Source organism: Acipenser ruthenus, unplaced genomic scaffold (genome assembly GCF_902713425.1).
Source record: "Acipenser ruthenus unplaced genomic scaffold, fAciRut3.2 maternal haplotype, whole genome shotgun sequence".
NCBI lineage: Eukaryota > Metazoa > Chordata > Actinopteri > Acipenseriformes > Acipenseridae > Acipenser > Acipenser ruthenus.
In genome coordinates, this window is record NW_026708230.1 from 1 (window position 1) to 16,415 (window position 16,415).

The 16,415-nt window shown below is 38.4% G+C and overlaps 1 protein-coding gene across 6 annotated transcripts in view; it reads right to left on the reverse strand.

The window, feature by feature from the left end:
- Positions 1 to 4,595: 4,595 nt before the first annotated feature.
- LOC117426468 (nck-associated protein 1) overlaps positions 4,596 to 16,415 on the reverse strand; it is a 53,768-nt gene continuing 41,948 nt past the window's right edge. For all 6 annotated transcript variants that reach the window (XM_034044052.3, XM_034044053.3, XM_034044051.3 and 3 more), the window contains 4 exons: positions 7,438 to 7,554; positions 7,190 to 7,299; positions 6,150 to 6,239; positions 4,596 to 5,462 (listed from right to left, as the gene is read on the reverse strand). In XM_034044052.3, coding sequence (XP_033899943.1) covers positions 5,346 to 5,462; positions 6,150 to 6,239; positions 7,190 to 7,299; positions 7,438 to 7,554 — 434 coding nt within the window. In that variant the 3' untranslated portion in view covers positions 4,596 to 5,345. The remainder of the gene's footprint in view (positions 5,463 to 6,149; positions 6,240 to 7,189; positions 7,300 to 7,437; positions 7,555 to 16,415) is intronic.

A 16,415-nucleotide genomic window follows, 5' to 3' on the forward strand; every position in this document is an offset into this window, starting at 1 on the left:
ACCCGAAACCTGAATAAGATATATCAAAGCTGCTCACAGAGCCTGTGACACAGTCATGGCCCACCCCTGATGGCATAAAAGTACTGCACTCACAGACCTCCATGTCATTTTTCCTTCAAGCCTGCTGCAATCATGGACGCAACGACCTTGAAGGTTAATGGTTACATTTATATTTCAGGGAACCAGGGTAATGATAATAACCTAACGTTCCCTTTCAAGTATGAAATGTAACCATTACCGGATGGCTGAGAGTACCAAAGCCATCGCAAGGGGAAGATTGCAGAACACCTGGAATGCTACAAGGCTAAGCCGAGAGGCTGCCTTGTGCATTACCATATGGAACCCCAGTAACAAGTAGCTAGGGCTAAATAATTGAGGGAGAATTCACCTCTAAGCCTGTGTTGTAATGGTCAACTGGGAAGCCGCTGTTAACACTCCAAATTCAGGGTTTTGAGGATTCATGACATTCAGTCTGTAGAACCTAGTAAAGGTATGTGGAGTAGCCCACACCACTGCATTGCATATGTACTTGACAGATGCATCTTGGAATAAAGCCGACAAAGTTGCCATGCCCCTGGTGGAATGAGCTTTTCTGCAGGGGGCATGTTGGCCAGCTCATAGGCAGTCCAAACTGCCTGTTATCCATTTGGACAGACTCTGCTTAGACAGGGCTTGACCATTGGCTATAGCCCCATAGTGGACAAAAACATTTTGTCCTGTCAACGTAGTATGCCAGGGCTTGCATTGGGCAGAGCGTATGGAGCTGTCGCTCCGTCAGACTGGAAAGGAGATGGATGGAAAGCTTCCAATTCCGCAAACTGGTTGACATGGAATGCCGAGATCGTCTTCAGCAAAAAGGCAGGATTGGTACAGAGAGTAACCTTTGTCCTGGCCTCTGTAAACATGAAGCAGGCTTTTGCAATGGAGAATGCCTGCCTCTCACTCACACGCTTTGCGGAAGTGATAGCAAGCAAGAAATCCGCTTTGAGTGATAGATATTTCAGTTCAGCTGAATGAATGGGCTCAGATGAGTGCATTAACACTAGAACCGCCACAGCAGCCATTTTGATGGTTTTTACTTTTTAAATTTAAAATACTCTGCGTGTGTGAAAGATACGCGGTTGTCTGTTCTTGATTAAATACCCTGGTAGAGTCTGAAAGGCAGGATTGCAAAAATAAAAAAAGTTATAATCCCCTCTACCTAATTTTAACTGCCTTTTACAATACATGTTTTTATTTTGAATATAACCTACATTATTCTATTTTATTTTTATATACAAGACTGTTGTTATCTCTATTGGACTTGGCAGCCATCAATTCCTTTGTTTTCTAAGGAATGCACCGAGGAAAATATCAGTAGAAGAGATTTCATCTTGAAGCTAGCCACAGCGCTTCGGCAGACAATTTTGTATGTACATATACCTTACACACTAGTTTCTTTTGAAATATTCATTTTATTATAGTTTTATCATTTTTGAAGTAGTACTTTATATGTAGTAAGTTAGAAAATAAACCTTTTTATGTTTAATTGTTAATTTAAATACAGCGTTCCGGCTGTGCAGATATGATGTGCTTGAATAAAAGTTTTTAATTGTATCTGATAGTTTTTGTCTCATTTTAATATTGATGTTGTTTAAAATGTAACCGTCATAACGACTGTTAGCAGCAGTTTTAAGTATGTGTATAACCGTGGTGGTTCTAGTGTTAATCACCACGTTTAACCTCCAGTGAGGAACAACATCCTTCATAGGCACCGAAAGCCGCCGAGCCCCTTTCAAAATATCCCCCCGCCAGGAAGTGAGCTTGTGGGGAGACCAAGTCAATTTTGACATGGCAAGCTGAAATGGCTGCCAGCTAGAGATTTAGCATGGAGGGGAATTTCCCTGAGTAAAAAAGGCCCTGCAAAAATTGCAGTATAACTAAGTCCTGAGAGACCTGGTACTGCTTGTTAGGGCAGGTAGCGTTCTTGGACAGCAGCGCTAAATAATGAGCCTGTACCAAGGCAGCTATTGAAGCCTCCATTGGCGGAAAATGGGCCAGGCGCAACTTCTGCGCATCATGCACCCTATATAGGGTGTCCATCGACCTGGGAACAGCAGGTGCTGCAGCCAGATGACCCCAGGGTGACTGGAGCTCAAAAAAGAAAATCCCCAGGGGGTCCCAGAGTGGCTCATCCAGTTAAAGCGCTGCTGCTGGGAGCGCAGGATGAGTCATATAGCTTGGATGGCGCCAGTTCACGTCTGGGCTGTGCAGAGGCCGAACTTTTCAGTGGACTCCAAAGGGGGCGTCACATTGGCTCTTACACTCCCAGGGTGGGGGATGGGAAACCGGCAGGTATTCCTTCTCCTCTTTGCGCAACAGCGAACCCTACTGGCCAGACACCGAGCACATTCAGAGTGGATATAAAATCAGGGCTGATCTCTGTTCTCTGGGATCAGTAGCCCGCCCACCTCTGTGTCTGTGCTGTGTGGAGACTCGCTGCAGACATAATTGGACATTACAAATTGGGGGGAAAATAAATAAAAACGAGAGGCGGTAGGCTCGTCCTCAAAAGGAAAAAGGGACGGAGGTCTGTGAGCGCAGCACTTTTATGCCCTCAGGGGCTGACCTTTGATATATCTTCTTCAGGTTTTGGGTCTTTAAGAGTTAAATACCCATATAGTAATGATTAAATTTCATATTTGAAAGGGAACCAAATAACATTTAAGCCCCAGGTCAAAGTGAAGGGTTGAGCTAGATTACATTTTTAGCCCAATGTATTGTATTTGTATGAGATACTACACATTGACATTGCAGCTAAAACCTTTAGGAAGAAAGGACGATTCAAAATAATGTAGCAGCATACATTACTTTTTAACCACTGCAGCTTTTAATAATTGTGCTTTGGTCATTTCACATAGATAAATTATTAAGATTGGTTTTAGATCAAAGGACTTGCAGATTATCCATTTCCAAGTAATTTACTTCTACTTAAATAACCTTATTGTAACAAAATAATAAAACTGGAACCTCTAAAGGTTAGCAGCGGACCCAGTTTTTCACAATAGAGCTTTAGTTTGTTAAAATACATTACAAAAAGTGTGTAGAAATCTGTGACACATGCCATTTCCACTGCAAGACACAGACATTTTTGTTTGCCACGCATGTAAAAATAAGATCTATTAACAGCAAAGAGGCTACTGTACTTAGTATAACACTGTAACATACAGCATTTACAACCAGGTAAGAGTACTCTAGTTTAGCACTTCTTTTTGTGTGATTATGCAGTTTAAAGTAATTATAGTCCCTCATACTGTATAATGACAATGATCCGAGTTGAAAACTGGTGTGTGTAGTTGATCAAAAATAATAAGTCTCACATTTACTTTTTCCTCAGGTAGAGAAAAGCTTTTAAAAAAAAAAAAAAAAAAAAAACATTTTTCAAACCTATTTACAGCAACTATGTCTCCCAGTGCCAAGTTCACACCCCTTTTAAAAGATAAAGATCATATTCAGCTAGTTTCACAGACCCCCTTTATCAACCAGTCATTAAAGATTCACATCATAATAAAAGCAGACTTTAGCTTTAGATTTATAAATCAAGTTTCATTTATCTAAATTCTACAGCAAACAGAATAGACAAAATAGTGCGACAGCATGTTAAACCTTTAATATGCTTAGAAATGGAAAGTGGCAGAGATTTAAATAGTCAAGACTTTCGTAAGTGTGTCTAAAGTTGCTTAAGGGGTGACTAACACAGTGTAGCATATAAACCTAGCATTGATGCCATTTCTATTCCACTGTGTTTTGACAAACAGAGAAGCCTATTATGACTGATGAACACACAGCAGCCCTTTTTCCTATCATACAAAACGTTACTAATGTGTACATAGACATCTCCAAGAATTGGAGCTCTTTACAATGTCTAGACTCAGAACTGTTGAGAACCAAGATCTTCATGGTGCTGATCAAAGACTGGACCATCTGGCCAGCTTTCAGAGTAACTGAGCCGCCCCAGTACTCAATGCCAATTTGCATGATGATAAAAAGAGACTCTGTGTCTTTCACTCATTCATAAGGCTGTTTGATGTAATTGTTTCAACAATATTCTCACTAGCTCTGAAATCTTTTGGACTCATTCCTCTGGGGATGCTTTTGGCTCCAGGTGTAACTGGTGTTATGATACATGACAAATCATCCAAACGATCTTATTGGTGCACTATGTCTGTGCCACAGTTCCTTTTGTTTTTTTACAATAATTGACCTATTTCAATAACATTTTTAGAAGACAGACAAGCCACAGCCAATTTAAGTGCATGACACCAGGTAATGCTCTTTGTGAGTGTTTGTAAAGACACATTTTTAACCATGCAGCAGCTCATTCGTAACCAGTTGTGGTATAATATATTACCTACATGTTTCTGATCAGCTTTACACTAATCACCAGACCTCTTTATGAAAAACTAACTATTGGTAGTGCGTTTAAATATGACATGTATACATTCATACACACACACACAAAATAAATACATACATTAATCACTAAAGGAAAAAATAAATAAATAAATAAATAAATAAATAAATAAATAAATAAATAAATAAATCAGGAGACTTCACGGGATATAACCTAATGTTTATTTTGTTATGGAAGATACATTGGTTTCAAAAATTTAAAACATATAAAAAAGTAGTTAAGGGATAGCAATTTATCAACATTCGATAAATATGTAATATTGTTTATCATACCATACAGAAGGGTACAATGGTGATGTTAATGCCAACAAGGCCCCATTGAAGTTAGTTAAAAAAATTATACTATGCTTTGTACAAACAACATGCTCTGTTGCTTAGAATATTTTGTAGTGAACTACAATTCTGCCCAACCTTGAACAAAATGAGATTTTATATAGTGTCATCATTTGGCAAATATTTCAAAAAATAAGAAAAAAAAGTGTAAAAAAAAAAATGAGAATCCACAAAGAAATGCACATTATAACCCACACAGATCAAAGCTAGAACCATCTAAAATAATCACTATTTATCATTTAAGCATAGCTATCAATAAACAAGCAACATATATTGCATGAGTGAAGATACTTAAAATCCAACCATCAGTTTAATTAGTGTTTTCTAACACAGGTCCTTTTCAAAAATGGTTGTAGTAGTGTCACTAATCCTTATCAACCAAGCTTATAGATTACTATAATCATTATAGGAAACAACTGGTCATTAATACAACTTTATGAAAAAATGATCTGATTTCACAAAATCCTTTAAGACTACAATGTAAAACAACCCCACAGTTATGTTATTACCAAAGCAATGATTATTCTGATCATGCCTTGGCTCCAGTTCAATGATGATATTTATGCTGAAGATGTGACACTTTGCTTGTAGACAGCATGGTATGCATTCCTCAGCAGGACATAGGGGAAGCAAGACTCCAACAAGTCCATTGTAAGGAAAGGAGACTCTTGCACAATCTGTAAAAAATAAAAGAAAATAAAGAAAAATGCCATGAACCTGTCAAAACCACTGACTGACACAGTGACATTTTAATCAGCCTTTTCTCACTGACTAATCTATTCCATGCAGCTTCTATGTTATCAGAGCGCACCATACAGTACCACAGTAAACATGCCTGTTTGATAAGAATGAAAATGGCAAAGTTAACATAAACAGTGCACTGCATGCCCTTTCAATGTTGTAGTATTTTGATCTACTACAAAGCTTGTGCAAACATCAATAGATTCAAAGACAAGCTGTTAAATGTTTGATGATGAGGTCATGATGCTTAACTACAATGAAGTAATTGTACTTATTTGGCACAATAAACTCAATTTGTAGCATTACCATGAAATTAGTTCACAGTTAATTTCCAACTTGAAAATACAGAGAGAGAGAGAGAGAGAGAGAGAGAGAGAGAGAGAGAGAGAGAGAGAGAGAAGAGATGTCTAGGCAACCGAGTGAGGTCACTGTCAAGGAACTTTAACAAACTGAAACGATGACTTTAGTGGAGAATGTCTTGCTATTGTCCTTATGTCAAGTGGTGTTTCCACGGCTTCATGACTTATGGCAGCAGGGATGTTTGCGGAAAACCCTTTGTTGACTCTGCTGTAGCACTATCCCCTAGGTTATGAGTGAAGCTTCAAATTTAACTAACGACTCACCATATCGAGCAGCAAATAAACAGATTCCCTGTTCCGTGTCGTTGTCTTATCGGTCTCCTGTCCGATTTTCAGCAAGCTGGAAGATGCAAGCTTTTGAAGAAAGAAATACTAATCAATCAGAGCACAAAAATACTTTTAGAAACATGTTACACACAGTAACCAATTTTGCCAGTTACAAGGCCAAATCCAGCAATTTCTGCAGAACAGATTATCTCTGTGACTTGGCTTTACAGACACAAACTTGACTTTACTGGAATGTCACCTTAATGCTATTTTAGTCTGCATTGTTTATACACTGGGGACATTTCTACTGAAACTGTGCCCTGTGGAAAAAAGTGTAGTTGGTGATTTCCACATAAAAGCAACATTACTGTGTTTAACAAGGACTATGCTAATAGGTTTTTACCAAGAAATATTAAGGGCTATAATACAAGACTTACACTAGCATCCATAAACTAGTGTTGCTGGCAAATGCTTCAATAGTTCCACTGAAAATAGGGCATACATGTCTTAAACAGTGCAGCCAAACTTTAATCTGTCCCAGGAAAAGACATTGAAGTTAATAAGAATTATTTAGAATAATCTGTAGCTTTTATGGAACATTATTGATAATATTGGGGAAAATAATAATACATGCTTCAAGAGTACGTTGTGAAGTAGAAGCTGAAACATTTTCAAAATGGTTCATCCACAGAAACACGTCAATGCAATGTTTTATTGTGCAACTTGTGTCAGACACCTTTACTAATTTCAATACAACAATATGTGGATCAATATGTCAGAACATTTGAATTTCTATCATGATAACATCACCAGGATTAAATTATGAATTAATGTGCAATGTTGTCCGTTGTTTTTTTATGCTTGTTTAGCATTCACAGCACAGAGAACACATACTGTATCGCGGTTTAGAGTGGGCAGTAACAGAAAACTTGAAAAAGTCAGAAATTATGTTTACAAAGATTGGGTTTGAAGGTACTGCAATTCATGATGCAAGTCACTTTTGGTTTTTAAAACAAAACTTTGAGAATTATACTTACAGCCAGAAACTCTTTGAGACGGTCCTCAATGCTGCCCTTATGGATGGTAAACAATGCAGCAGCTATCTGGTTTATTGCCTTTGCCAAACAGTGAATGTTGTTGCAGTGCCCTAAATCAAAACAAAACGGGATTTGTAATTACATGATATAACACTGTAGCACTGATTTAACTCAGTTTTCCACTGACATCTAAGAAATAGGAGGCTGCAATGTTATACTTGCTTTGGCTTCTACAGTTCTTAATTTACCTTCAATGGCAGGGCTGTATTGTGACATCACATTGCTAGCCAGGGTAGGCATTGAAACTGCCACAAAAACCATCAAGAGACAGGCGATTTTGTATTCTTCTTCTGGACTGATATTCTCTGCAAATAATAAGTACATTTTAAAATATTTTTTTCAGATTTATAGGTAAATGTACATTTAACAAACAGTATACATTTTTAATAACAATGATAATTTTACAAGGTGTCAGAGCCAAAACAAACTAAATGCAATATTGCAAAGTAAATTAACTGTAAATTATATAAACAGTACAACATTTGATAACAATTCAGAGGCATGTTTGGCTCAGTTGAGGTTTAATACCAGGGAGTATATTCAATCTATTTTTATATAGCGCCTTTCATGACAGGTCGCCACACAGTGCTTTACAAGGATAAAAACAATACACATTACAAAAACAATAATAAAAAAACCCAACATAATAAAAACAAAACAGTAAAATATATTTTAAAAAGGAAAAAAAATTGGATATATAGCATTATTATAAAAATGTGCTTTTAATCTAGTTTTAAAAAGAGTAACAGTGGGAACAATATGCCAGGCTATAAAAATTTGAAAATAGATTTGAAGGTACCGGCTGAAGGGGCTTCTCTAATTGATAGGCAACATCAATGGAACAAGAATTGCATAGCAGTTTGCCAAGCATGTGGACTGGCACAGCTACACTCTGAAAAGCGACTGACAGTGGTGATAGCAGACTGCTAGTTCCAAAATGCACATACCGCTGCTGACAAACTGATGAAAGCCAGAATCGCATAGCATGGGCATACGGTAAAAATCACTATGGAAGGCTCCCAGGCACTACAGAGATAACAGAGCATATTGGGGCTGAAGGCTCCCAAGCACAATAGGAGATAGCAAAGTGCGGTGGAGCTACAAGGGGCCCCAGAACTCTATGGATAAATTTAGGTAGAACAGACTACAAGATAAGAATCCAGTTTAAACCAGCTATCTCTCATACACAAAACACTGCACACAGGACCATGAAACAGGCATAAACCATGAAACAGCAGGGTGTAGTCCTCAGGTGATTGGGCGCATGGCCAGGACTGGAGAGGACAAAGAGTGGCTGAGTTTTGCTATAAAAATGTAATGTGCCTTTTGTTCATTGAATTTTCCTGTTCTGTGCCTGGAAAAGAGATCCCACTGCATTTATTGAATAAACAACCAACTTTTTGAGAAGAAAAAAAACTCTTTTTGGTGTACGCTCAACACAGAATTACTCACTAAAAAGAGATTTAAAACACTCAAAACTCAGTTCGCTGACGAGCCAGCCAGGAGTAACGACTGGGCTACAAATACTGTAATGGTAATGATCCTATATCAACGATGAGGGATGCATGTTGTGAACAAAATAAGAGACACAGGGCAAAATACAGAATAGATACGAGCTATAACATGTAGTTTCCAAAGTACAGAGTAAAAAAAAAAAAAAAAAAGTCACATTTTAGAATTAATTTGTTTATTAATAATTGTTTGGGTTAGACTGGTTTTGCTTAAGCGAGGACATAAAGCCACAATTTAAGAAAAAATAGGTAATTGTGAGAATTTGTTTATTAATGATTGTTTAGTTAATGCCTGAGCTGAGAAGGGCGATAGCATTTTCTTTAAATGGAAAACAAATAATAAAAAATGATAATGAAACAGAAAGTCAGTACTATAAAGTGCCGAGTTATGTTACTAGCACCGAACTGCCTTTATGTTGAAGTACGTCATTTTGTGTGTTTGTCTTGGGGTGTTTAACTGTGTGTGAATTTTAAGTATGTGTGTGGGAATGCGTAAACTGTGTTTACAAATGAGCAGAGTGTTTGGCAGCTTAGACACTGAGATAGAGACAGGATCTGTTTACAGTTTGAGAATGGAAGCCAGTTTCAGTTTAGGAATAAAAAAATTGAACGATACTCAGCTTATCAGCCAATTTATTACTGATGCCGCAAAGAAAAGTGATAGCACTAAAATATGTTGCAGATAACATGAGTTGAATTTGAGTACTGTGATTTCACAAACGTTAACTTAAAAGAATTTGAATATTTATTTATCTCTTAGCAGACGCCCTTATCCAAGGCGACTTACAATTGTTACAAGAAATCACATTATTTTTTACATAAAATTACCCATTTATACAGTTGGGTTTTTACTGGAGCAATCTAGGTAAAGTACCTTGCTCAAGGGTACAGCAGCAGTGTCCCCTACCAGGGACTGAACCCACGACCCTCCGGTCAAGAGTCCAGAGCCCTAACCACTACTCCACACTGCTGCCCTATTTTAACTAAATAACTATTTTCTGTTAAGAGCGCTGTTTAGCTGGACAGCTTGGTACTAAGAGACAGATATGTGGAGCCATCACGGAGCGAGAGCGAGAGAGAGAGAAATTAAATTTTTGCCTTCATCTAAAACAAAGCAACCCAAACTCCTACCACAGTAAAGCCCTGCAGTACCAAGAACTGAGCCAAAAGAACAGTCCCCTCAGCCAGCTGGTCCTGAAGCTCACTGCACTAACACACACTAACACCAACCAGCCTCAGGACAGCACTGCTCCAACACAGACAATTCGAGTTAACCAAATTATAACACAACACAAACAAAACTACCTCACCTATTGGGACACACACACACAAAAACACAAAGCAAATTAGAGTGCTATCAGGCCCTAAAAAGACACTACACCCTGGCTGAATACCTGAGCAGGGTGAAAGACAACAAGCAGAGGCAGATCCTAACCAAATACAGGCTCAGTGAGCACAGCCTGGCCATAGAAACAGGCCGACACAGGCAGACCTGGCTGCCCAAAGAGGACCGGCTGTGTCATCACTGTCAACTCCAACAAGTAGAGACAGAGATGCACTTTCTACTGCAGTGTACAAAATACACAGAAATAAGGGAAACTTTCTTCCCACAAATAAAAAATCTCTGCAAAACATTCCCAGACCTGCCAGACTCTCAAAAATTCCCAATCCTCCTCGGAGAGGAGTCCAGCTGTGTCCAACTGGCAGCCCAGTACACAGCCGCCTGTCACAGCCTGAGGGACAAACAGTGAGCACTCTACATTAGTTCAAATCTTGTTATATTTCATTGTTGTTATTGTTAAATTATTAATAACGTGGTTATTATTTATATTTATTTACCATTATTATTATCATCATCATTATTATTCTCATCAGTGTTATTGTCTATTTAATGTTCAGATGATGTACTGTGTATGCATTGCTTTGGCAATACTGTGAATAATGGTCATGCCAATAAAGCACCTTTGAATTTGAATTTGATTGCTGCTACACTGACTGTTTGAAAACTTTTAGAAAGAAAACAAATGTTTTTGGAGATGTCTATCTGAAACGCATCAAGTTAACTACTCGGAAATGTTTTACAGACGTGCTCAAATTTGTTGGTACCCTTACAGCTCATTGAAATAATGCTTCATTCCTCCTGAAAAGTGATGAAATTAAAAGCTATTTTATCATGTATACTTGCATGCCTTTGGTATGTCATAGAATAAAGCAAAGAAGCTGTGAAAAGAGATGAATTATTGCTTATTCTACAAAGATATTCTAAAATGGCCTGGACACATTTGTTGGTACCCCTTAGAAAAGATAATAAATAATTGGATTATAGTGATATTTCAAACTAATTAGTTTCTTTAATTAGTATCACACATGTCTCCAATCTTGTAATCAGTCATTCAGCCTATTTAAATGGAGAAAAGTAGTCACTGTGCTGTTTGGTATCATTGTGTGCACCACACTGAACATGGACCAGAGAAAGCAAAGGAGAGAGTTGTCTGTGGAGATCAGAAAGAAAATAATAGACAAGCATGGTAAAGGTAAAGGCTACAAGACCATCTCCAAGCAGCTTGATGTTCCTGTGACAACAGTTGCAAATATTATTAAGAAGTTTAAGGTCCATGGAACTGTAGCCAACCTCACTGGGCACGGCCGCAAGAGGATAATCGACCCCAGATTGAACAGAAGGATAGTGCGAATGGTAGAAAAAGAACCAAGGATAACTGCCAAAGAGATACAAGCTGAACTCCAAGGTGAAGGTACGTCAGTTTCTGATCGCACCATCCGTCGCTTTTTGAGCGAAAGTGGACTCCACTTTTGAAAGAAAAACATAAAAAAGCCAGACTGGAATTTGCTAAAATGCATATTGACAAGCCACAATCCTTCTGGGAGAATGTCCTTTGGACAGATGAGTCAAAACTGGAGCTTTTTGGCAAGTCACATCAGCTCTATGTTCACAGACGAAAAAATGAAGCTTTCAAAGAAAGAACACCATACCTACAGTGAAACATGGAGGAGGCTCGGTTATGTTTTGGGGCTGCTTTGCTGCGCCTGGCACAGGGTGCCTTGAATCTGTGCAGGGCACAATGAAATCTCAAGACTATCAAAGCATTCTGGAGCGAAACGTACTGCCCAGTGTCAGAAAGCTCTGTCTCAGTCGCAGGTCATGGGTCCTCCAACAGGATAATGACCCAAAACACACAGCTAAAAGCACCCAAGAATGGATAAGAACAAAACATTGGACTATTCTGAAGTGGCCTTCTATGAGTTCTGATCTGAATCCTATCGAACATCTATGGAAAGAGCTGAAACTTGCAGTCTGGAGAAGGCACCCATCAAACCTGAGACAGCTGGAGCAGTTTGCTCAGGAAGAATGGGCCAAACTACCTGTTAACAGGTGCAGAAGTCTCATTGAGAGCTACAGAAAACATTTGATTGCAGTGATTGCCTCTAAAGGTTGTGCAACAAAATATTAGGTTAGCGGTCCCATCATTTTTGTCCATGCCATTTTCATTTGTTTTCTTATTTACAATATTATGTTGAATAAAAAATGCCAATTACTTTTGTCAGGTTATTTCAGAGAAAATTGTGCATTCTTCATTTTTTGTGGAGGGGTACCAACAAATTTGAGCACGTCTGTATTAGAAATATTTTCGTGAATGAATGTTAAGTGTTTGTTTGTGTGTGAGTTTTATGTTGTTAAGACACCAGTGAATTTAAGAATCACCTATGAATCATAAACACATATTTGAAACCACATATTACATGAGTGATAGAGGTTGTAATAATAATAATAATATCTTTATTTTTATATAGCACCTTTCATAGTGGACCACCATCACAAAGCGCTTTACAGAGGTTACATTATATGCACAGTCACTTACAATAGTATACTGATTTAACATCTCATCCGCAGGATGGAGCACAAGGAGGTTAAGTGACTTGCTCAGGGTCACACAGTGAGTCAGTCAGTGGCAGGGTGGGATTTGAACCGGTGACCTTCTGGTTACAAGCCCTGGAGTTTAACCACTAGACCACAACACACTGCCTCCTTAATTATTATTGATTTAGCTAAAAAAAAGGACAGGAGAAAGCAGTCAAAAGGGATGCTGCATGCATTTTTGATACTGTTACTATGTTTTTGTTACCTTGCCTGCATTGTAGTAATTACGGCTTTCCTTCAAAGGAGGAGTACACATTACACTATGGAAATTTTGAGTATCGTTATGCGTAAATGTAATTCTGTTTGAAACAATTTAAGGAAAATTTAAAAAGTGTTCTCAAAGTATCAGAATATATGTGTTGGTGTCAGATCCCTTGGCACAGAATATAGCATGTTTTAAGGAGCTTTTTGCAAGTTTGCTTTTTCAGTCGGGAAAACACAGGAGAAGTGATGATAACTAGATTAATGTGATAATTGAACCATAAATAAGACCAAAAATGAAATAGGAGTGTTGGTGCGAGGGATTGACAGTGCAGTACAGGACTGCAGGCTTGGTGGACTGTGGTACTGGTATGACAGCCAGTCAGTTGGTTAATGTTTGTTTGTTTGTCTGTCTGTGAATATAGGGTATGAATACCCTCTTGTGGAAGTTCAGCGCAGGATGCTGAGCTAACGCAATATTGTGATGCCTAACAAAATAAAATCAACTTCTCACTGTCTGAAACAGAACAGACAGCCACAGTAGCAAAAGTAATGATGCACTCACAGTAGTAAAACTGCATTGATCACGACTGGCCATGGGGAAACGCCCCTGTAAATTAATTAAATTAAGAACACATTCACTTAAGCATGAAGCACCTTAGTGCCCTGGTTGACGTAGAACAGTGATTCCACGTCCTCTGCCGCCCAAAGAGCTCTGGATTGGTAGAGCATATGGATCACATCCTAAAAAGGAAGCATCACAAACAGGTGCTGCAATATGATCTTAGCGGGACAGCATGTCTGACCCAGGTGCTCATGAAGGTCAGGTTTACGTGCACACACATTTTCTTTTTCTAACTGGACTATTTCTATAATAGATCCTGACTTATTTTGATCTGCTAAATTGCATGCTGTTATTAATTGCAACAAGAATAGGCAGTACTTTTATTACTGTATGCGTTATTGAGAAACATTTTTGAATACTTTTCTTTGTAACTTTCTTTTCAACTTTTACTGTGATGTCATATGAGCATCTTGCCAAGAAGGGAGAGATTAATTCATGGCTAACATTTCACAGAATCAGAATTGTTCTAAACCAGTATAGTATGTGGACGAGATACTGCTGCAACGGGAACCGCGAGGAAGCACTACCTGTTGCTGGAGGAGGTCCTGGATCTCATGGAGCACGCTGGCCTGAAATTAAACCTAAAGAAAGCTGCATTAATGAAATCATCTGTTTGTTTCCTATGAGTACAGGTGGAAGCTGGAGGGCGCAGACCTGACCCAGAAAAGATTAAGTTGATTCAAAATCTGGGATTCTGTCGGGACTTCATAGAGGGATACAGCAAACAAGCTGCCCCCCTCTATGAACTCCTGAAGGGCAACCCAGGTAAGCAAGACACACTGCAATGGGACCAAAGGTCACATGCCTTGTTTAACGCATTAAAACAGGCACGGATTTCAGCCCCCACACAGGTTCTCCTTTCAAATTTTTTTTAAAAAGTGGGGAGTTGGGAACCAGCTAGATAGGGCCATATGAGATAATGGACAAACTGAGAGAAACCAATTTGAAATTGAAGCAATACAAAAACAAGGGAGTGAAAACTGGCTTGGAAAATAGTTTCACTGATAAGCAGGCCTGCTGGAGAAATTCAATTCTTAAGTGCACTGATGCAGTTAGTTTAGTGCGGTAATTGTGAGTGATGAAGGAGATGTTTTGCCAAATGCATCCTATCTGTGACTGAAAAAAGGGGAGGAACACTCCCAGTGGAGGTTTTGGGAGTTTCATAAACCTTTAAAGGAGAAACAAACCACTGCAAGTAGCTGTTTGACTTTTTTCCATTACAGAAAAAGGAAAGCTGCTTATCACACACATAGGGATATAGAGATTTTGAGTTACTTTCAGAGTACAGACACAGGACTGAGGCTTTCTCTTCTCCTACAGGTTCATTTTGGAACTGATATTTTATACTATGTTCACAATATAGGGTGGACATAATCCCTGAAAAAAAACAAACAAGATAGAGATAGTAGACATTCTGGTCGTGACTTTTGGAACTGCAATAAGCCGGCAACATCTGTCGCCCCCTTGCTGCCGTTGACAAATGTCGCCCGTGTGACCACCCTGGCGACACGTCTCCCACTTAGGACGGTGTTTTATTTTTCAGGCAAAACAAGGGCAACATTTTCAATACCAGCCAATCAAATTTGATAGTGAAAAATATAGCGTTTTGCTGGACACACTATTACAACGTTATGACGAGTAACTGTATTTAAATTAATAAAGATGAGTCGCTTCGGCATTTAAATGAAAAAGGAAGACTTACCATTTAAAAGCCCTTAGTTGTTTCATAGAAAAAAAAAAATTAAACCAATTTTACTAGGAACGCATTTCTCAGTTGTGATTGAGAAACATGAATGGATTACCAGGTATCAAATTGTAGGGCTGTTACGATTAAATTGAAAATCAATTTTTTGATCGATTCCATTCCTCAATAATTGTAATTCAATAATTACATTTTTGTAATGCGCACAGTTAATAACATTATTTAACGTTTATCAACGAAACTGCACCGAACGCCCTTGCCTTGCTATTTACAGTATTTCTGCCAGACAAGCAGTGGGCGTGCTCTTCTTTTCCTACTCGTGTTAACTAGCATCTGATCTGCTGGTCCCATCCTACCAGCGAATCAGTTTTGAAAATGCTTTGCAAGTACACCCCTCTGTGTATTCACTGTATAAACAAACAGTATTAACAAGATGCAATGCGTGATGCTGCAGCTGTCACTGAATAAAAAAAAAAGACATTTTTCGTAAACTCGTGTCTAGTTTATATAGATTACATTTCAAAGTACTGTAATCTGTTTGGAATAAATATTTTAGTAACACTCCTGAAGTAGTATGTCAAACTTGCTTTAGGCTTGTTGCGAATGTTTTTCTCCTGACGCTACCCAGGCGGAATTACCCCTGGCATTTAACTGTTGTGCACAATCTTTTACTTAACTGCAATGATATTAAAATAATAATGCTGCGGGAAGAGAAATGCACTGAAAATGTATGGTGCAATCATCGATATTTCTCATACGATTATACTTTGTGTGCCCAATTAATCGATTGCTATTTTAAGGCTTAACTGACAGCACTAATCAATTGCATTTAAGGAGAGTAGAAAAGCCCATGTAAAAGACCTATTTATAGACATATATGTGGTAATTTATAGAAAGCTATTTATTTTAAATTCTCAGAGCCCTTGCAGCTAGGCACTTCCCCAAAGATGGGCGACTTCCAGTTCTCCTGCTGTCGAGACCGCAGAGGGGGACGCATGCTACCCCCCTTACACAGCGTCTTTTCATAATGTTTTTATTTTAACTATATATTTTTAAACGTTTGAACGTGTATTAAAACGGAATCTAGCATAAGTAAGATTTACAGAGAAAAACAGATAAATCTCAGTTGCATAAGTATTCAACCCCTTTGCTACTGCAGCCCTAAATCAGCTCACGTGTAAATGATTTGT